Genomic DNA, 23,347 nt, shown 5'->3' on the forward strand with positions numbered 1-23,347 from the left:
AGAGCCAGGCCAGAGAGTATTTCTCGCCTGCCCATGATATCCCTAGCATTTCATGAGTGCCATCTTCCCAGAGTGCAAAGGGTTCAGGCCATTTGTCATCCTCTGTTGTTTAAGGAAGGGTAAGGAATGAAGAATGCAGGGGAGGCTGCATGATGGAAGATGCATCTTAGAATTATTTATGTGCTGCTACTCCCCCATGGCTATGAAAGCTGTTCTTTGCATTAGCACGAAGTGAAAAGGGACTGTGAAGTATGGAAGGTACAAGACGAGGCAATATTTTGTATTTCCTCCTGGGATGCGGGATTTCAATGACAGAAACTGGAGTAACTTGCTGCATTAGATTATATATTACCTTTCAGATGCAGAGCTGCATTTAGAACTGGTCCAAAAAGATGTTCCAACAAATTTATCCTACTTTGCAAAACAGACATGTCCCATGAGAAAATCTCAGTGTAATCATAATATTTCTATTTTCCATGGGGAAAGTCAAAATGACAGCGGGGGCTGCCTCTGCAGAAGGTGTTTGTGAAATTCATTTTATTCCTTCAGGAAAACTGACAAGACACTTCACACCACACATTGGAATAGGCACCGGAGGCGGAGGTGAAACAGAGCCAGGCTTCGCAGTTCCTGGTTCTCCCCCTGGGTAGGCTGGGAGGCTGAAAAAAGGCGCAGTGAAGAGCAAAGGCACTCGGATGCGATCATCTAGGAAGCCTGGTTTCACTGTCCTCCAGCAATAAAATTATTTCTAAAGTCCCAAAGTCCTTTTTTTTTTTTTTTTTTTTTTTTTTTTTTTTTTTAAATCTCATCCTCAAGAAGTTTTAAGTTTTCTGAATCAAAGTCAGTACTGCTTCTGAAATTGTTAATTTTTTCCTTTGTGAAATAAATATAATTTTCTAGCCCACTCTCTGTGGCAAGTCTTCCTTATTCATAGAATTTTTTTCCTGCTGTGACTCAATCTTTCCAGCCCCAGCCACTTCTATCAACTTTCATTTTATGGCTTTTCATCTCTTCTTCTCCTAATAGTTACACCTGTCCTGCTGTTTCCACAGACCCCTTCCTTCCTCTTATTGCTCAGTGTATCCAAAATCTTCTTTTGCCCCACTACCACTCATCCCCAAAACATCAGATTTGAACTTCAGTATGACTTTTTCCTCAAGCTTCTTAATGCTCATTAACATACTTTTTCTCCCTTCTCCTACTGGCTCTACCACCTTTGTTGCTGTTGTTGCAAATTTCTACTCTTCCCAGCAGAAGACGGATGCAGAACATGAAGGCTGTTGCTTCTCTGTTTCTGCTTCACACTGCTGTCTTTACCAAGGGGAACATACTTCCCTTGAGATGCAGGCCACCTTCCAAAGAACAAAGAAAAGAAAAACGAATTGGGGTGAATAACTTAATGAATCCGCACCAAAGCAACTTTGTCACTGCAGTATCATGGGGGCCACACATTGCGAAATACAGGAGCATTCCCTGAGGCTGTCTAACTTTACTTTACTTCAAGAAGCATTTGGACAATGCTTTCAGATGCATGGGTCTGATTTTGGGGTAGTCCTTTAGGGACCCAGAAGTTGGACTCATTAATCCTTGAGGATCCCTTCCAACTCAGGAACAGAATCTATGATCTATGATCCTATGAATTCTATGATCTGGAATTCTATGGTTCTATGAAATCAATGCATCTCTCAATGATGTATTTCTCTGCTTTACTATAACAAAGACTTAACCGATCGCTTACTTTTATCTGATCCACAAGATACATTTCAGAACCGCGAAAGCAATGTTTTATTAAATTTGGGGTAACATTTTTAAAGGATGCTGACAGTTATTTCTTTAGTAACAAGACTTGCCCATTTCAATTTTATTCTGTTCCTTGAAAAGCAATCTCCAAATGTTCAATAAATGCCATGAAAAGGCAGATATTTATCATTAAAGTGACTTATGCTGTAACTGTGACAACAGCCTGTTACAGCTATCCAATAATAGTTAAATTCTTCTTAGCCAAGAAACCAGCTGTGTGAGATCATTTAAGAGGACAGAATGCAAGTTTCTGCATGTATCAGCATGGAACCGGTCTCAAATTTCACATAAGCAGACACTAAGGTAATCATAGTGTCATATTTATCTCCTTCCTTCTCCCCAAACTCTATTTTATTGATTTTACATGAGTCTATTTGAGAAAGAAGAATTACTCAGACCCCTGCTAGTTTCATCTCAGAATTATAACACTATTTGGGCAGACAGGTACCTGATGCTGCAGTATTTTTAGGTATTGAAACCATGTGCTCCAAATTCCCATCAGCTTCAGGACCTTCCTGAACAAGATCATAAGAACCTTATAAATCTATACCATGTATTTATTTTCGAGTGATGACAAAAGATAGGAGAAAACACATATCAAATATATATATACACCAATGCTTGGATTACTTTTTAATACAAATTATTTAATCTCATGCTTCTACTTGGTGCCAGTATTCCCTGTGTAGCCAGTAGAGAGAAATAGATGCTTCCAAAAGGCAACTCAGATCTCACCACTCTTCACTTCTACACAGGGAACGGAGCCAACTATCTCAGGAAATCTGCTGCGTCTCAGGTAGGAAGATGCGCTGCTAAAGAGATGAAGGTTGAGTTCACAAAGTTTTGATAACCAGGGGTCCAGAGGGTTTCTCGGCATCTAAATCAGACAACTGAGGTGTTTCAGCCAATATCAGAGTGAAGCCAGAAGGCCAATCACCACCTTAAAAACATCACCTGTTCCCTCCTCTAAATGACATCACTTCTCACAGCAGCTACTCAGAAAAGACAGCAGCACAGCCCAAAGCATGCAACAGCAGCAGATTCACTTTGCAGAAGTATGCTTTGCTGTGCATGCTGCTTATTCTTTCCCACTATCAGGATACTATTAAACTCGAACTGTAATCCAAAACCCCCGAGAGGATAAAGTCTAGTGCATCTTCTACTAGATCAGTTACAGTTAAAAGAAAATCCTTCTGTAAATTATTTGTAATATTTCTGTTGGCAAGAAATGAAGCAAACCTCTGTTCATGGAAGTTAAACTGGCAGCCAAGGAGATACAAGGCATTTTCACTAGTTTCTGAAACAACTGGGAGTTTTAGTGCTTTCATTAATCTGACAAGATTTCATATGAAAATGCTGTATGCTCTAGAAATAGCGCTACTGTTGCTTTCACACCTCTAAAAACCACAAGATCTTGGTAACGATGTTGCCACCCGTCTTACCACCAGTACAGGACAGAATACAAAAAATCACAGAATAGCTTGGATTGGAAGGGACCTTAAAGATAACACTTGTAGTATCCAACCTATTAAACCCGACAGACTGCAGCACGCAACATGAGTTGGTGCAACATTAGAAATTTCTCAACTTTTTTCTGAAATGCCAAAACATTTGTGACTTGACAAAACATAGGAAGGAAAGTAACAGTTTTCATATTTAATGTAACGTCACTGAACACCAAACAAGACAGATGCATGAATGCTTGAAAAAATAGAAAGAAAAATGGAAAGCATTTGTTAGTGGTTTATATATTTATCTTCACTGTATTTGATCCAGGCTCACTAGAAAATGAATAAACGCCACTCCCATTGCAAAGAATAATCATTTAACATAACCAAAGGCAAATGCACCAAATAAACTCCCCCCTCAGCACTGGGGGCTGTGGCCCTGCTGGAAGATGCTTGTCCCTGGATGACAGCACCACATCCACACACCAAGCACTGCCCTGAGAACGTCTGCCTTCTTCGGATGGCTTGTGGACTGCACTTTGGATTCATAGACACGTTTGCCAACACCTCAGCTCAACCCTTTGCTCTGGCTGAAACACTACAACAAAAGGTTTCTGCCCCTGTGCTTCTAGCTGAGAGAGATTCAATGAGTGCAGTTTGCAAAGCGCTGTTCCTTCAGCTAAATACGTAGTCACTGCGGTGGACAGAAACCTCAGCCCGCTGCTTTTGAAGCAGTGAGTCAGGCAAAGGAACATTGGAACAGTGACTGTGAGAAGTTGGACCCTGATAACTATCATGAAGAAATCACAAATCATACATTTCAGACGTTGTGGATGCTGTGTGGGGGCACCCACAGGACAGCGTGTTGTGTCACTGTTAACCCCCAGCTGTGTACCTGCTGCAGCAGCTGCAGCACCCCCGTCACAGAGCTGCTGCTGGGATGGTGCTGTCCTGGTGTTAGCAGGCCAGGGATTTCAGTCTCACAATCCCAACAGGACAAGAGCATGACATCACTAACTCCTTTGACCTTCCTTTCTCATTTTTGGGCTCCTTCAATCCTTGTGTTTTTTTGGGTGGTGAAGCAACTGCTCCTTGCAATATGTATTCTAAAGGCATTTGGAAGTGCTTCAATGGATCAAGAAAAAAAGGAGAGGTTTCACTAACGTCAAAATGTAAAATGATAAAAATCGTGAGTTTCTACTTGGTGATAGTAATCAGTACTCTATTTGAGACAGACAAAATAGTCTCCTTTCCCTTCTCAGAAACCGTCTGTTTGTACTACTCCCTCACAGCACCGATTTAACTCTCTCATGCTATCCAGCAATAATTTGTGCTAATGGGATTCTAAAAGAAAGCACAAAAATTAAGTTCCATTACAAAACTACAGATTCAGGATCATAGTAGGCAGTTGAACAGATCTACAGGAGCCTAAAAAAATGCTGTGTGAATCACTGAGGATGATATCGCAATTTTTGGCTTTTAACTGTGTTCACTCCCATGCCATTTAATGCACAGATAATAATGGCACATACACACAGAATGGTTCATCTATTTAGGTGGACTGACACTTCAAATCTGTTAGGTGACAGTACAATCTCTCATATAGGTACACATGTGTGCAAGCATGGTTTCTACTACCAAATATAAAGCTGGAAAAAAAAAAAAAAAGAAAGAAATTCACGTTTAAATCGAATGACGGAAAATAAATACTTTTCAATAAATACTTTTCAGGATAAATACTGCTGGGAAAAAGAAATTAAAAAAAAAAAAAAAAAAACAGCTAATTATTAAGGTTAAGGATTCAAAATTTCAGGGGTCCCTTCTTTGCCCTGGTAATGAGTGTTTTTGATGTTTATTCTGTTCCTAATTCAGCCCCTGCAGCTTGTGCATCTCAGCCATCCCTGCCGCATGCAGATGTTCCCAACCTTACGTAACAGAAGCACTCGAGGATCATAGAAACAGAGGAATTACAGACATGAATATTTCAAAACAGTCCTCAGAAAAGAGAGAAAATGGAAAAGAAGATAAAGAGACTGTTGCAAGTGTTGTGCTTCCTACGTGAGAGCGGCTTGAAGTTCATTCTGCCTTTTTGTTCTGTCAAGGTGATAGCCTTTTAACAAATGTGACACCACAACTAAATGTTGGTGGTAGAAACTTCAGTACATAAAATAATCGTATCAGCCCTCTGGCACAGGAGCTTTAATCTTTTTTCCCCACGCCTTTAGTACACGTAGAAAGAAGACGTGCTTTTCCAGAATTTTCCTTTGCCAGACCTTAGAAATGGCTGAGAACAAGAACATTGAGACTGATCTCAGTTTGCAGATTAAGGCAAGGCACACCCTTATGGACAGGCTGCTCTGTATGATGCAAGTCCAGGCTGCAAACAACCTGAACTCTGCTCAGAAGCAGCCTCGCTGAGGGAAATACCTATTTCTGGTGGCACTTTGGACAGCTGAGCTATGGAAAGGCAGAAGAGCGAGGTAACAGCAGGGGAAGCCTGGCTGTGCAGATCCTCGCTTCTGCTTGGACCGCAGGCTGAGCACCAACAGCTCCACAAAAGCAGCAGCCAGGGTACTCGTCTGTCAAAATGGGCAATTTTGGGAGAGGAAAAGATGAATAAATGTATACCAGATCTTTCATTTATCTGTGAGGAGGCATTCAAGTGGTCTTTGCTAACGACTTCAATATATATATTTTTTACAGATAGCAATTAACCTTCTGGTACAGATTAATCTTAAAAAAAATCAAAGATAAATTAATCTTTGAAATTCGAGTGTTCAGTAGTTTCATTAATAATCTGAAATTGTCCTTTAGATTTTCTGTAATTAGAGCATTCCCTAATTTATTAATCCCACAGACTGCAGAGCATGTTTCAAATCTTCATCTCCTGCCACAATGACATATTCAAACTCGCTTGAAGTACTCATAATAAAAGTCACTTTGTGAAGAATTATTAACTCCTAGGATCAAGCAAAGCCATTATATACTAGAGCATATTTAAAAACTGAGCATGGATAATGCTTTCTACTCATCCTTGCAATTCCTAAGATCTTGGCTGAATCAGAAACAAGTCTGGATGAAACACTGAATTTAGGATAATTAGCCTTCTACAGATTTGAGGCCAAAGATAGTAAGCGCGTTGGTACCTATGGACTAAATCTTTTTTCTGCCAAAATACACTGATTATGAGATCCAAGGCAACCGTCTGAGAACTAACGATGACTGCTTACTGCCAGCACGTCTCAGGCTTTGACTAATTACCTCGGCTCCAGGGCTGCTGCTGGCCCTGGCAGACGAGGATGGTGCAAAGTGGCCGTGGCACTGGGAAGTGCCCCCCCGACCTCTGTGGTGCCACTGCTCCCGCTCTGCTCCCAAAGACAGGGTCACCACTGGCAGCATTCACACCAGCAAAGCCCCCAGACCGCCAGCTGCAGGCAGCCAGCACCGTAACTCCATGTCCTGGCCCAGGAAGCGTAATGCAGCCGGGGCTGAACAAGCACATCATGTGTTGCCTGCTTTCACCAGGCTGTAGAGTTTGTCCTGCCACTGCTTCACTGGGCTATCTGCTTGCATACTGGGCTCCTGGGTTGTGGAGCAGCAGCAAGTCTTTCTGCACACAGCCACGGTGTTTCTGCAAAGCCTTTCACGGGCTTTGGCAGCTGATTCAAGCAGGAAGCTGTAATACACCCAGCATCCAAATCCCAAATGGGACCGAAAGCTAAGCAGAAAACTAGACAAGACAATGCTCTAAATGTCACACAACTCTTCCTGATGAATACTGCATCTCTTAGCTAACTGGAAAATGAGGTGAAAGCCATGACTTTGAACTGGAACACCTCTCCTTTCCCCCCCACCTTCCCACGGGGATGCATCTTCTGCCTGTGCAAAAACTTCCTGCTGCTGTTGCTGCATTTTTATCACTTCTAGCATGAGTTCTGTAACTAGCAGGAGCATTGATCAGCACCCCAAGCACAGTGTTAACTCCCCGGGCATGGCAGCAGTGTGGCCACCACCAGCTCTCTGCCCCATTTCCTTGCTGTCACTAGGGGAAGGGAGAGCTGCTCATCGCATGCTCCCACAGACCAAGCCCTTGGCCACTCTGACATTTTTGGATAGCCAGATTGAGGAGCTGCCAACTACACCACAGCCACCAGCTGGTGAGGGCACTGCTGTTCACTGCTTCCTCAGGAGGTTCCTTCCAGCCCCCGGTGTTACAGCGCTCACCTGATGGCCTGCCCATCACCTGTTTGGGCTCTCTGCATTTATATACAGCAGGACCTTCTTGTATTTCTCAGGGCTTTGAAATAACAGGGAACAAGTTGGCAGGCATTAAATCCACTTAGAACTTCACCTAGCTTTATCTGTGTGGCACAAAACAAATTCAGTGCAACCTTCAGAAGGCAAGGCTGCTGTCTCGACTCGAAGGCAGCATGGGGATGGGATTATTCGCATTTCCAGATGAGACAGGCTGCGTGTCACTAGGAAAGTTTATGCACTATCCACCTTCATGTCTTAATCTTGTAGGCATGGCCTATATCACCCTGCATGCAAAGCTGTTTTAAGCAGGTTATTCTTTCAGTTTTGTGCTTTTTTCTTTATATGAAGGACGTTGAATTACGTATTGACTACACGAACAGCTCCTATCATTATTTTTTAATTCTACAGAAAGTCTGTAAAGTGATACAGTATTATTCAGCTAGAGCTTTGTCCTTGACATAGAGAACACATTCCACATATGATTTTGTAACAGTGGATATTTGCAAATAAAGTAAATTTTAAATTATAATGAACACTGGTATTTGTCACTTCCTATGGTATTAAATCCAAAAACCATTTTCTTTAACACCACATAAATATGCATTCAAACGAACAGACGAGTTTATGCAAATATTGGTTCCTCCTGCGGTATCAACATAATGCAACAATTTCATTTCTCCTCTCCAAAACCCCTCTCTCTCTCAAGTGCGGCCCTCCCCTTGTTTGCCCCTCGTCTGATGCTACGAGGAAGATGCAGCGCTGGTGCATCACCCTGTTGGGCACGCAGACAATTTGCCAAAGTCCAGCTCATTGTGGTGCCAGCTTTGCAACCACAGGGAGAGTGGAAACCTCCCAGGGATGCCCCAGAGGAGAGCCTGTCCTGTCCTGGTCCTTTTGTGGCTGTCTGGCAGGCACTCAGCAACCTGCCTAGTGAATTCTGAAATCCTGAGTGAATTGTGGCTCGGACTATGCTGTTTTTATGCAGTGCAATGCCAGGGAGGTAACAGGGTGGTACATCTGCAAATTCCTTTAGGGAATACAATAGATCCTATTCTTTTAAAATGAGAATGGGTGTCCAGTGCTCCACACCACGTTAGTGTACATCAGTGTACTTTACTGGAGATGGGCCTTACATACATCACCACTGCCGAATGACATCCTCTGCTTATTTTCTCTTAGTAGCACAGGAATCTACTTCAAGTATTTCAATTTATAAACGTTAATGATTCTGCATTGCAAATTAGCTCACCGTGGATTTATAGCTGTATTCCCTGAAGTGCCATCCAAAGTCCTCCTATGTTTTGTCATCTCTGGGGAAATTTAAAACTACTTTCCCTTGAAGAGAAAGTTACCGAGGCAAGGATATGAGCACGCTGACACAGCAGTCACACCTTCCAGGCAGGCCTGCTCTACGTTTTGAGTCAGAACAGGAAAACAAACTGTAAAAGTAGGTTTTCTGTCAACAAAATTATGATGGTTCAACTCTATACCATAAGCCTCATGAAGCACAAGACGCAGCATTTTTATGTCCTATTGGAACATCTCTCACTGACACGTGGTGATGTTCTCCAGCACACTGAAAATGCTTATTTTCACTTTTTTTGTCCTTCTTGGGACACCACTAAATGAAACATTCAGGCAATGAGAAAAATATGGTGCACAAGATGCATCACACCAAAGGTCTGATGTGCCTCATGCCATGCTGCTGAGTTTCTTGCCTCCTTAACCCAGGCCAGCAATCTGTGAGCCTTCAGGTAAAATGTATGAATTTTCTCAGCTGAATCGGTCAAGAGAAATGCTTAAGAAAAGCAAAACACAATCAGGCAGTGATCTGAAACATGAACAGCAGTAGTATGACACAAGTCGATGTCTAGTAACAAGCAGTCTTCAAAGAATTTCTAGCTGTGGAGAGATAAAAGCTGAACACTTTAAAATCTGTCTTCTACCCATGTCAACATAATATAATGCTGTCCGGTGGGATACTGAAAGCTTGATAAGACTCAGGGTTTTCTATTTTCTCCAGAAATGATTGAAAACCACTAACATTTCAAACTTTCTAAAACTCCATAAGCAATTTAGGAATGAGAGCACCTAGGAGCTATTACAAAGGCATTGCAAAGAACTGGAACAACTTTAAAATCAGATATATGTTCTGGAAAAATAACATAACATTTGGTACAAAATAACATCAATTATTTCTGCAGCGTTTTCTGGGGGGAGGGTGGGCGTTGCCTACCTGCCTCTCTGGAAATTTGCATGAAGGACTCGACTCCTTTTTCTCCATAATTCCCTTCAGATGCCAAAGTGGACACATAATTCCATCCCAAAGCTTTCACAATGTCCACCATTGCTTGTGCTTGGAAGGAATCTGGAGGAACCACACGTGAGAAGAAATCATAGCGCCTGTCATCGCTCAACTCTGGTGCAGTTGAGGCATAACTGATTTGTGGGATCTGTAGAAAAAAATAATTTCTGATAAATATACACATTCACATACACATTGCACTTGTCTCAGTAGTTATCTTCCGCTGAGCCTCAGTTCACCTTCCTTACAGCAATCCGTAGCTCTTTGCCATGTTCCTTTAGAACATACAAATAAAGAAATGATCTTTTAATCGACTTCAAATGGAAAGTTATATAAAAAAAAAAGTCATTAGTCAATATAAAACGACGGCACACGGTTACATTTATAACGTCTTCCACTAAGGCAACCTTAATCAAATGCAGTGCACACAAACCATTTATTTTCTACATCCTTTTTATTGGTGGTCTGGTTTTCCTAGAGTCAGGTTATTTGGGATCCTGAATCCAGCAGGACTGAAATCGAGACCTGTCCTCACTGACTAAAAGCCAGAAGAAGCTTTCATCAGTCCCTGGAATATTTCCTTCTCATGGCAGCGTGCGACATAGACTGAAAGTTACTTTTTATAGCAGAGAGACTAGAATATTGTCTAGGGCTATTTTCTCCTCGATAACAAAGGCCCCAAAGCAGTTATCAAGCTGACAGCATGTTAATCCCCAAACACATTATGCAACTGTTTGAGTAACAGTCTGGGACTGCTCCTTAATTTAAGGAGCCTTCCATAACTCTCACTTGAGATGCCAAGGAGGGAAAAAAAGATTTGAAATATACACAAACATGATCATATATAATGATTTTAGACTGTGGGAAGGTCAGTATTTCATGCCTCAGTACAAGCATCTTCTGCATTTTCATATTCTCTCTCCTCACAGCATTTCCACAAGTATTTATTAGCACTCTTGCTTTCTCAGAAGAGCCAACATTATATCTCCCCAGGCTCGGTACTGCAAGGGACTGGCGCCTTCCCTGCCCACAGAGGTCAGCAGCAGATGAGAGCAAATGTGGCTTTTCCCAGGGATACACGCTATGCCCAGATGTACATTAGCAACGACCACAGCAGCATAAAAGCAGAATTGCCACTGAAGACCACGGAGATAGGAGAATGTATCCAAACTATCCCAAATTATTAAATACACAGACATTTGTAGAGATATGTTCCTATTTTTAAAGGTAGTATCTACTGGTTTATTATAAAAAACAATAAACCATAGCACATGGCTTATTTAGGGTCTGTTTAGCACCAGTCAACAGGAGCCCAGAATGAAACATGTATGGTGACTGTCACTGTGGATACCTAAGACCTGAAGTCCAGCTGCTCAGAGGGGTCCGTCCTTCTCCCGTGCCACAGCACCCCCTGCACATCCCCTGGTTTCACAGCCAGGCAGCCGGGAGCTGGGGGCGTTAGGTTTTTAATGCAAGACGTCTACGAAGCCTTGCCAGATCTATTTTAGATCCATGGCTTGCGGACAGCACCCTGCCAGTGCTCCAGTCACAGAAAATTAAAAAAAAGTTAACATCGAGGCTGACGGGAAGAAGCCAGCATGGTGTTGACCACTGTTACATGATTTATTTGCTCAGTGGTTTGCCTAGGGGCCAGCAAAGCTTGGGGACCACTCTCAAAGACAAATAGATCGATTACAACAATTTATCAGGGTTCTTGATTTTTAATCTGCACCTTAGGGTTGCACAGAAAATACTGGGCACCCTGGCTTCAAAACTAATTGGAATTCTTAATTTGTCTGTGCCCGTGATCACTGTTGTAATAAATGATTGGTGACATTTTAGGATATCTCTCTTCTCGTTTGCACAATGCAACTAACGGAGCTAGCTCAGCTGCTTCCCAGCTTCACTCATCTGCCCATTGGATTGCCATCATTAAGGGGACAGTTAACCAGGCTGCCTTTGGGGGTGCTGCTTACCCACTGCTAATTAGACAAGCATCCAGCGCACACCATACAGTCCCACACAGAGTCACACTGAGAGTCAAGTGCTGCTTTTTTAATTATAAATAAAAGGAGGGATGAAATACGATTTTATTTTACCTGTGGCAAGTGTTTGTATTCCAACTTGTAAACAACTGCTTTGTCAACTGAAAATCAAAAGGACCATATTCTGCACTTTTACAGAAAAAAACAAAGCTTCTACAGAATTTGTTCCGGTGCTTATATTACTTAGGAGACCTTTTGTCTTCTAAGTTTTTTTCCTCTGTCTATAAAATATTAAACACTTCTGGCTGTTTAAATCACTTCAGTATTAAAAACATATATTGTTTTTTTCTATCAACTTCTCTTAGAGGACATCTAAAAGCAACATATAGAGTTGAAGAAACAGAATTTTTGTAAGGCAAGAAAAGTAATTAAATGGTTACAACATAGACCAAAGCCACTAGAGACCAACTTTGTTCGGTATGTCAGAGCATGTCTGACACCTGTTTTCCCTTCCCACACTCCTTCCTGTGCACCCAGGCAGCATCCCCGCTGTGCAAACTGAACATCTGGTTACATCAGCTAAAACCCAACAGTTTGGCATTTCTTCTCCTTTTTAATAGTCAGTTCACTAAGACCCAGCCCCTGAGCTAGCCAAACTTTGCGGCTCTCTGTTCCCAAATATCTTGAAGATACAAGAAGGGACATGCATGGGGGAATGAAAAGAAGATGGGCTGCAGTTTGATTACACTTTGGTTATTGAATTCTTCCCCCTAGTCCAGCCCCCACTCTGAGGAGCATGCACAGCAGCTTTTTCAGACTGGCACAGCCTCGTGTCAATGCAGGAGGCTGTAGCTCCTGGCTCACCCCAGGGCCACACATCATGCAAATAGAAGTAAAGCTGTCCACACAGGAACTCAGTTGACCAGCTGGACTTTCACTAGCCATATCTGCTCTCTCCATCCCTTTGGACAGAGGGAGAACTGTCTGGCCAGTCTGTAAAACCCACATTTAGTGCTGTGGAAGGGCGCTAAGTGGCCAGTCCCATTGAGGGAAGCCGCCTCTGCATGCACAGACAAAGGATGAGTGAGTGAAAGGCACAACAAGCTGCAAGGCAATGCCAGCAAAACCGGAGCAGTGAGAATGATCCCAAACCTAGTCCTATTGCCATGCAGTGTGCCCACTGAACATCCTGGCACTCACCAACCACTGCTGGTTGTCTCTGGTTTGCTTTTGTTGTTGATATCAGACAGTATTGGCTAACCTGCACGCAAAAAAGATTGGCGAGTTGACCCATTTCAATAGACTTCCCAAGTGAACAGACAGCACCTAAATAAAGGGTTTGTGCTCCTCCTTTCCCTGTGTCTCTCCCCATTTCTACGGGTGTTCATACACACCACTCCTCTTCCCTTCAGCCACACTCATTCTCCTCTTGGTTCTGCAGCGATCCAGCTGGAGCCGTCACACCCTGCTGCCATGGGAAGGACTGCAATGGCAACAGATCCAGCAACTGTTACAATGGCTTCATGTCAGAATCCTAGCATGGAGTATTTCTATTTATTTTTAATTAACCCGTCAAATACTTGTCTGTCACTTCTAAATGATTTATGTTTCTTTCATTCTGCTAAAATCTGCTACTTGTCTTTGATCATCCCTCTTTCAAAACCATTTTAAAGAAGCAAGCTTTCTCTTCCATCACATTTTTCTATTTTCTGTTCTGAAACATGTTGGAAACATCAGAAAGCTCTAGGGAACCTCATTCCACTTTCCAAGTGGCTCTAAAATCTTGGCAGTAGAGTTGTGATCTGTAAAGCTCAGAGGATAAAAATCCCCCAGCCCTTACTCTCGGCCGTAAGAAAGGGCTGTGTTTACAGACTATGGCAGACACATTCACACGCAGGACTTTTTTGTGCCGTTTCCCTGGCTGATGTTCTGATTTCAATAGGAGTGAATGATTAATGCTGGGAGCATTCCATTAGTCAGTGATTAATTAATGTTAATTTATTTTTAACATTCAGCATTATTCTTCATTAATCTCATTTACCTCTGCTAATGGAAAGCTCTCTCTGCATCCCTGCACCACTCCTGGTTGCCTTGTTTGAAAAGCTGGTCTGTGTCATGAGCAGTTGCACCAAAAGCCACACCAGAAAATCCCAAGAATAAAACACGTCTCTGATGGGCTCCAAGTCACTGCTTGCAACATTAAACACCTTCCATCATTGGGTCTAGAACTTAGCAGTTCAGAATGCAAACTTGTTGAGTTTCGAAGGAGGTTGGTTCAAGGGGAAAAAACTGCACGTTTTCCATTTTCCTCCCCATACACATCCCCACTGGGCATGCCAAGAACTGGCCTGTCAGTGCAGTAGGCTGCCTTTTCAGTAACTTATTAAAAGAATAATGAAGTGATGCACCTGAACCCCCTCACCAAAGGACAGTCATCAGAAAACTCGAGAAAAGGCAATTTTCTGAAGGATCATGTGCAATTAAGATAATGCATGAGTATACCTGTTGAGATATTAATGAGCTCCCACCAGGGTAATATTAAGTTCACAGTTTGCTGCAATTTTACTTTCAACTTCTTATTAAGTTTCATTAATATGATTTCCAGACAATGGAAAAAAAAATGCATACCCCACTTTGATAAAGCCTCTTGAACCTTCCTGATTTGACAGGGCAGTGTCAGTCTACACAAACTGCACAAACCTGCCAGTAATTTCACTCTGTGCAAATAAGATGCCTGAAGACTTTTCACTTGGCTGCTAAACTCTTTGGTGTGAATTGATGGATGACTAACAACCTTAAATCTGTTTAGGTCCCAGATTTTATTCATGTAGAAACTTCTCATGTCAGGATTTAATCATCGGTTAGTACAACTACTCTTTGTTCGCCATTTACATCTCAAATTGCATAACAAACAGCTTCAGCATCCTGTGAACTGCACATAATTGTTTTTATTGCCTTGAATTAAAAAAGTACTTGAAGCTTCTAGCTAGCTGCTTTCTGTGGGCTAAACTCACCTACGCTTTTTACATTTTCACATTGTTCCCAATAGGAAGAACATTTCACCAGAGATGCAAAACAAGACCAGTGACCTAGTGCTTGCAAAGACAACAGAGGAGAATCTTTCTGCTGATCCCCACCAGGCTGCAGTGGGAATCTGAGCCCTCTGCATTTTGCCAGCAGCTGACACCCATGGGCACTGCGTGACCAGGGCTCTTGGCTGTGTGCCAGGGCACCCTGCAGCCCTGTGGCATGGACCCAGGGGATGTACAACAAGTATTGCCATTGCCTTGTTCTCCTCCTGCCCTGCCCTTCCAAAAGCTCAGTGCTGGCACACCAGCAGCTTGGGGTGGGCTGTCTCGTGCTGCCTTCCTAGCACCATGTGCCTGATTTCAGGGGGTCTTTCCTGAAAGGTGCATATGACAACAAATATTGCTGCAATTCTTCCTCTAGGGCTCTTAAAAGACTGGGTAATAATATTTCCAACAGCCTCGGATAATGATGAGAACAAATCCTACTAAAGTGCTTTGATAATCCTTCCCTATTATGCTTTATTATGAAATTTCAGAAGTAGTGCATTTCAAGCTGATTTTTACACTCAAGAATCAAATGTTGTCAATTAGAAAATGAGGCAAAACAATTTACAAAAAAAAGCTTTCACGTAAATCAATTGTCAGAACAATAAGAATTATTTCTCCACAGCTCTGCCATAGCGTATAAGGTGTTAACATATGGCAAACCTGTTGCTGCACACAGAAGTTACACCACCAGAGCAACTTCTCAGCAGAAGTAGCACATCTAAAGAAGGGCATTTGTATAACAATTTTTTTCAGAAAACATGAATCTATTTACGGCTCACCTCAGTTTCTCTCACTCTGTTTACCAATTACTAAAGCTCCTGGTGTTCAGACAGGGCCCTGTTTGCTCACATCACTGCCTCTTTTACTTCATCCCACAATGAATTCCTAATGATGTATTAGAGATCAACACAATCACCTACAAGGGAATTGGATAGATATTTCATAAGGTACAGACATACAAATATAAACAACATCAAATACAAATGAGATGCTGAGCCTGAAGGAGAAGTGCATTTAATAAAACAGAAATATCTTCAAGAGGAAAAAAGAAACACCAAGAAAATAAACTCAATAAATGATTCATGTACATAAATTCAGCCTGTGTTTGCCCCTTCTGCCAAGCCTCCCTATGCCATTTGAGCTCCACCTCACCCCACTTGTTCAGTATTGTGACTTCAGCTGATAGCCGAGTGGGTCTTCTCTGAACTTGATCTCATAGACCAAAAGGACAACATATCACTCAACTTCCATTTTTAAGAGAGAGGCTTTCAAAAGCGCTCAGCTTCTGCAGCTGAGGGCCTACGTCAGAGCTCCCAAACCTCATGCAAGCTCGTTTTTCTTTTGGGGGCTTCCATGTGGGGTAGCAAAATTACCAATTTATGGAGAAGTACAAATATTCTCGATATACCAATGAAAAGCCAGACAAGGTCACCTCTGTGTGGACCTCTCCGTATCAGACATCTGGGGAGTACCACGGTGACTGGTAGCATCAGGGAGGGTATGGAATTTCATCTCACCAAACTGTCTTGCTCTGCAGCACATATTTCAGTTTCACTACGTAACAAAAAAACATCTGAAGCTCCATGCAGATTGTTGGGTGGAAAGTAAGAGGGAAGACCAGTCCTGTTAAACGACTTACTGTAACCAAACAGGGCAGTAACAGACCCTAACAGGGCTGTTACGAGGCAGTGCTGCACCATGGCCCTGCACCCAGCAGGTGGCCTGGAGCAGGAGGGAACACCTTGGTGCTTCCAGAGCAACACTTTGCCTAATGAAACCTCCTAATTCAGCACCTTGGTGCTTCCAGAGCAACGCCTCGCCTAAAGGGACCTCCAATGTCTGTCCCTCCCTGACTGCCAACGCTGCCATGGAGGCAATCCATTACTGAAACAAATACCTCCAAGGCCACTTTGGTTTTCTCAAATAACAAAATGAATGCCGCTGGCCTTCTCATTTAATTAGTGTTCAATTCAAGGTGTTTTGTTTGTTTGTTTTGAATTTAATTCAAACCTGAGAAGAGCATATGAAAGAGACTATTTCCAGGCACATAAATCATCCTTCATCCCTAACATAACCATCATGACAATCAAGTAGGAAGACAACCTGAATTATAGTGGGAAGCTGGGAGTATTTTCCATATCTACAAGGTTTATTCTGTTTCCTTTTCTAGAATAGGAAAGTACTCATACGAATTATTCCAGCAAAAATAATTGTAGCAATTAAGGGAACAATAATTATAGCAATTAGTACTGTCCGCAAAGCTCACGGGAGCATTCTATCAACTTAGAAAACAAGAAGGAAGAAAAAAACCACCACCTACTACTATGAGAGATGTCACCAAATAGGAAATATCCCTATACATGTATTTCATCGATGACCTGTGCCTAGGGCTAGGTCTATTTGTGACAACTGTGAGCTTATGGCACAGCCTGGGCTTTTGTATCTGCAGAATGTGAGGTGAGCTCACAGCTTTTAAATGCTAAAAGAACACTAGATAGATGACTTGCAAGCAGGATCCACAATTTTAATGAAAATTAGGTCTTGCACAAAAAAAGGTATCTCATCCCTTTATGAGGCTGTACATAACTGCCGTCCTTCTCACAAGTAAGAACAGACACTTGTCTCAACAAGCTTACGTATTCTGCCCTGAGAATTTTCCATTTATATGTTCTTTGTTAATACTTTCAGTTGTCAAATCTGTGCATTAGGGTGCACAGGCACACAAAGACAGATAACTGTCTTACTAAATGTATTCCAAGTGGCTAAGATCTACAAATTCTTGTACTATGAATCAATTTATAATGAACTTACAGGCTCTCTTCTCTTCCTACAGAGGTATAAATAAAATTTTGAAGAAATCTCTTCAACGACACTGCATTCATTGCAAAGCAAGACTGTCCCATTTATTGTGACTGCAGTCACTTTAACCTGTTCCCATCCAACCAGCTAGCCAGTCTCCATGCTTCAGCACTGCCATAAAACAGTAAATACACCTGAATAAGCTGCTATTCTTTTCAGAGGAGAAAATAAAAAGGGGGAAAGAAAGAAGAAAACTCAGATCAAATGCGTTTCCAATGGGAAGAGGTACAAGAGTTAAGTGGACAGCAACATCTACAGGTTGCAATTCCAGGCTTTTGCTCCTAAGTCAAGCCCACCTATGTTACCTTCATCTGTAACATAGGAATCAAAGGCGTGGTTGAGAACCTATTGCAAATAGAGAACTAACAGGGGAATGAAGCACCAATATTGATATAACCTACTCTGTTGAATGCTTTGAGATTTACAGTTCCAGAAAGTGCTTTTATTTTTCTTAACATTTAACAGTCTAATAACTTTTTTTTTTTTTTTTTTATGGACCAAAAATAATAATCAAACTTTGGGAAACCTTTGAACCAGGCCGTGCCAAAATGCACAGTTCCCACTGCACTGCTCCTGCAAGAGCAGAATACCTCTGAGAAAGACAGAACAGGCCTTCAGCAGCACTGTCAGTATTGCACATTGGTTTAGAAATAGGTGAGGCCCAAATGGAATTAAACTGTTTCACTGTCTTCCCTTTAGGGAATTACTTAAATAAAAATCTCAGTCTATCGTGTAGCTTGGACACAAAAGCTTCATACATATTTAAGACTTCCTTTAGGAGACAAAAATATGCTCCTGTGTTCTTCAAAAGACATGTCATATTCCTTAACATTTCAGTGGGATCAGCTGTCCTGTGACAGCACACCAGCAACAACATGAAAAAAAGCATTCCTTTTGTTTGCAGATATTATTTGTATTTGCAAGACTACTTTGGGACTTTTTTTTTTTTTCCAAAGCATTCCTTGAATATCCATTTTCAAAACTGTCAAGAAAAAAAAAGAAGTCAGTAATTGAATTTACAGTGAAATGGAAAAAGATATTTCAATGCACAGTTGTCTGATTTGCATGTGGAAATTTCTCTCTGGGCATTAAGTTGTGTTTATGCAATCATGAAGAAGATGGCTTCTCAATGATCACTTCTTAGAAGCAAACTCAATTTTTATTTATTTTTCTTACATTATAATTTATCTTGTTTTATCTATAATTTCACTTAATATTATTAACCTCAAAAATAATTTCTATTTTTAAAATTACTATTTCTAGCCCTAAATACATGAAGATTTTTTTTTCAGAGCAGGGTCAGGCTGGGCAAGCACAGACACAAGGCAGCAAGTTGCAGCAGGTCCCCCAGGACCTCAGCCACCAAGGGTCTCCTGCTGCCCTCCTCCAAGGATGCAGGATGGACACCAGGCTCTACATTTCCTACAGAAGCCAAAATTCCCTCCAGCTTCCGCAATACACACATTCTGGCATAGGAAACCTCTTTCAGTTCCCATAGGCAAGCAAAATTATTTATCTCCTGTATCAGATGTACAACTGATAGTAGAGACAAAAGAACACGTACTATTACAAAACTTCTGCACTTCATGATTTTAAGTGAAATATTTAAGTTAAGAATTTTGGCCAGCTTGCTCATAAACCAGTAAGGCAATAAAACTTTACTGATTTGCAGATCTTGTGGATGAGCTATGACCAGCACAGCACATTTATACATACTAGTGCATATTCATTGATTTTACAATATTAACTACAATATTCCTCCTAGGATACATCAGTTAGAATATCAGTAGTGATTGCCCACCCATTGCAATGCAAGAATGCACAGCTCTTCATATTTTAACTCCAGCCCTGATAGAATGAAAGCTTGAGAGCAGCATTAAAATAATAGATGGCACTATGCTAGAGGTAATTTGAAATCTTAACAAAGCATCAAAGGATCTTGTCTATTATGAGCTAATACTTCAAGCCAATTTTTAGCTGAACTCACATAAGGTGATGGGAGTACAGGGACCCTCTAACCTTTCTAATAGCCACATTTGTGTAATCATAAGGTAGCACAAAGCTGCTTTTGCAGGGACAGATTTTTCAACCTCATGTTGTGATTCAAAACCAGAATACAAAATAACATATATGGATATTCTGTCACACTTTCCTCCCATGGCACATCACAATGTCTAAAACATAATTACAAAGATACCGCATAAAAGAGAATAGAGCAAAAAAAGCTTAAAAGAGGTGTGTTCTGTATCCTTTGAGTTTGTGCCAAGATTGAATGTACTTTTTGAGTTGTTTACTTCTCTCACAGCATAAGAACTGCTTAAGCGATATCTCCAGCAGATAAAACAGGCAATGATATATCAGAGGGAGGAAACTGAGGTGTCTCAGGGAGAGGAGACAGTCTGAGGTAGGTTCAGATTTTGAAGAGGCTTACATCAAGGTTTTCCCTGTCTCATGTAATCCAGAAGAGGAAGAGGAGTACCAGGAGAGGTACTAGCATGGCTGCCTAGTACCCGTTCTGAACACGCATTGCAGACTAGAACACATTGAAAGGTAATTCATAGGGATTTGAAGCCTACTTCCCACAGCATGAAGGTTTATATACAACAAGACATTCTCAGGAGAATTATTGAAACCATCCAGAGAGGTGCTGAGCAGAGAACCAGTCTGAATGTGATCTGCACAACAGCAGTGGGTATATTTTCTTCTCCTTATATATATATATGCTATTCCCATACACTAGCATCTGTATTTCCAAAAAAATGAAAAGTCAGCCACTGTGAACAGATAGGGAAGTGAAGCCACAGATATACGCCGAGTATATTTATACACATAAGTATATAAAAAAGTACAAATATGCTTGCAGTGATTGGAACTCACACATCCAGATACAGACTCAGAAATTCTAATTATTTTGAAAATAAATCAGAACCAGAAGACAAACACAGCAAACCAGCTTTTATGTTTTATTTATGTGTAAACACTGCTCCACTCATTGCAAACATATAATTGAACCTTATATTGTCTATGCATATTTTAGAAGTTCTTTTTTTTTTTTTTTTTTTTTTTTTAAATCTGCAAGTATAAGTCTCATTGATTTTGAACGTATCCCCATAAACACAACAACAGTAAAGACTTACTTAGCAGATAGGCTGAGATACAGAAATGCTCAATAACATGACACAGTTTTCTGAAAGTAATACTCAGAAGCACAGCAAACCCACTACAGAGGAAACAAACTGCAATGTGATACAATGTGAAACACAATCGTCCTTCAAAGCTTAGTTATTAGGCTAAATGAAAGCTGTCGCGTTAGTATTTGAGCATATCTCATAATTGCATTTCTAGTCAAGCATCCCTGTTTGTCATGGGAAATAAGGCTGTGATTTGAATATTTATCCCTAACTTTTCAAAATAGGAAAATGCCTTACAGTCATGGAATGGGTTGGGTTGGAAGGGACTTTAAAGACCATTTGTTCCAACCCCTGCCATGGGCAGGGACACCTCCCACCAGCCCAGGCTGCCCCCAGCCTGGCCTTGGGCACAGCCAGGGATGGGGCAGCCACAGCTCTTCTGGGCAGCCCATCCCAAGGCCTTACCACTACCATCACACCCCCTGACAAAAAGTCCCTCCCCAGCTTTCCTGCAGCCCCTTCAGGCACTGGCAGACCACTCTAAGGTCTCCCCGGAGCCTTCTCTTCTGCAGGCTGAGCACCCCCAGCTCTCTCAGCCTGTCTTCACAGGAGAGGTGCTATGAGGTCAAAATGAATAAAGCCTATGGCCTCCTTATCTTCAACGAATAACATATCTAAAATCTGTCATTACAAATTTATCTGGAAGTGCTTATTTGCAATTCCATAGTAAAGAAACTTTCAGCAAGCAGCTGAATATCCTAAGGAGCAAAACTGAATTCCAGTGAGTGAATTTTGCTGATTAGATATTACAAAACCAAGAGTCTAAACTCATAAAAATGTTTCCAACATCTCGTCCAGACTCCCTGCATTCAGATGATTCACTGCTGCCAGAGTCACGCATATCCTGATGTGCAGGACCATGGCCCAGATGCAATTCCCAAACTACCCCCAGTCTTGATGTGCACCACTTCACACAAGCAAGGGGAACCACCACAGACAAGCTCCTCTTCACATTTTGAACATATAATAATGTTCTGAGCATCTCTAACCAACATGGCAGTAAAAGTGCTGCTAGCGCTCCGGACACTACTGATAAAGGACATATCAGCAACCTATGGCTAATACCAGTAGCACTGGAGACACATCCCTGCAGGCAAAGGAACACATCAGCCCCAACTTTGGCACTCAGCAGAGAACGTATTTGTCCTATTTGTCCTTCAGGAGCCCATGGCAAGTCACATATGCAAACGATGCAGCCCCTGAAACCGTTGTTCCCAACTGCTGCTCTGTTTCTGAATGCTCTGGGCTAAACTGAACTATTCAGTATTGGATCGGCACGTTACTAAAAGGTTGAAGCAAGATCAAAATTACCATTTGAAAAGAATTAGCGTAAGGTCCTGTTTTAATCCCTTGCTTCAGTTTTGGTCACTCAAACCAACATGCCTTAATAGCTTTATTCACCGTTGTCCTTCCGGGCTGGACAAGGCTCTCTGCACTGCCTACAGATGACACCATGCCACCCAGGTGACACCATGGTTAAATAACTAAAATTTGAAAGGATGAAGCCAGAGCTATATAACCAATCCTCATATGCAACCAACTCTATATTCCCCACCACACCAAAACATCTACCTGTGCTTATAGGAATAGCATTGCCCTTACAGTACTCACAGTGATATCCAGCTGCATAGATTCCCTTTAAACCCAAACATCTCCAAATGTGCCCATGATGCTCAGACACATGGCTGGCGAGCACAGGAGTGTTAGTACCCACGCACGGTGTGTGCATGAGGATGAGAGGAGTAAGGAGATATGCCACAACTACCGATTAACGTTCTATTAGATTTATGCAAATGTCTCACTTGCAGTGTTATAATTCAGGGTCAGACTGTATACACAGTTCAGATTATCCCATGTCTGCATGTACAGTACTCATTTTCTTTCCTGAGGCTCACAACTGCTAGAGACAAGTTATGACCTGAATGAACTCAAAGATAAAATCTAACCTGGTGGTTCTCTTTTTTTTTTTTTTTTTTTTCCCTTCCATATTGACACAAATTGCCATATTTCCATTACAAAACACAGAAGAGCATTCCAGGACATCTAAGGTGCATTGAATTCCAGTGGCATCCAGTCCATATGGCAAAGAACTGTTTTCTACAGCAAAGAAAAATACTTCTGTATTTCTGTACTATGAGGAACACCACAATGACATATTCTTATTGCACATCCTTTCTAAATAGCGTGGTTAACAGGAAATTCCTACATACAATTTTAGCAAATGCATTTGTATCAAAGTGCATTCTCAATTTCAAGTATCTGGAGCAAAGTCTCCATTAAGAGGAGCACTTACAAGCCTTTTATTCACTTGTGCTCATTAGTGCTACAGCAGTAGTCTAGGATGTTCCAGTTTGCCTGTGTAACAAAATCCTTGATAAATTATTTGTACCTCTCTATTAAAAGTTATCACCTACTGCAGCAATGA

The 23,347-nt window shown here is 41.6% G+C and overlaps 1 protein-coding gene across 7 annotated transcripts in view; it reads right to left on the reverse strand.

Moving 5' to 3' along the window:
- GRM7 (glutamate metabotropic receptor 7) overlaps positions 1 to 23,347 on the reverse strand; it is a 263,150-nt gene that overhangs the window by 166,059 nt on the left and 73,744 nt on the right. For all 7 annotated transcript variants that reach the window (XM_084530369.1, XM_084530366.1, XM_084530365.1 and 4 more), the window contains exon 2: positions 9,742 to 9,958. In XM_084530369.1, coding sequence (XP_084386495.1) covers positions 9,742 to 9,958 — 217 coding nt within the window. The remainder of the gene's footprint in view (positions 1 to 9,741; positions 9,959 to 23,347) is intronic.

The sequence above is a fragment of the Aythya ferina genome (assembly GCF_964211825.1).
Source record: "Aythya ferina genome assembly, chromosome: 10".
Lineage (NCBI taxonomy): Eukaryota > Metazoa > Chordata > Aves > Anseriformes > Anatidae > Aythya > Aythya ferina.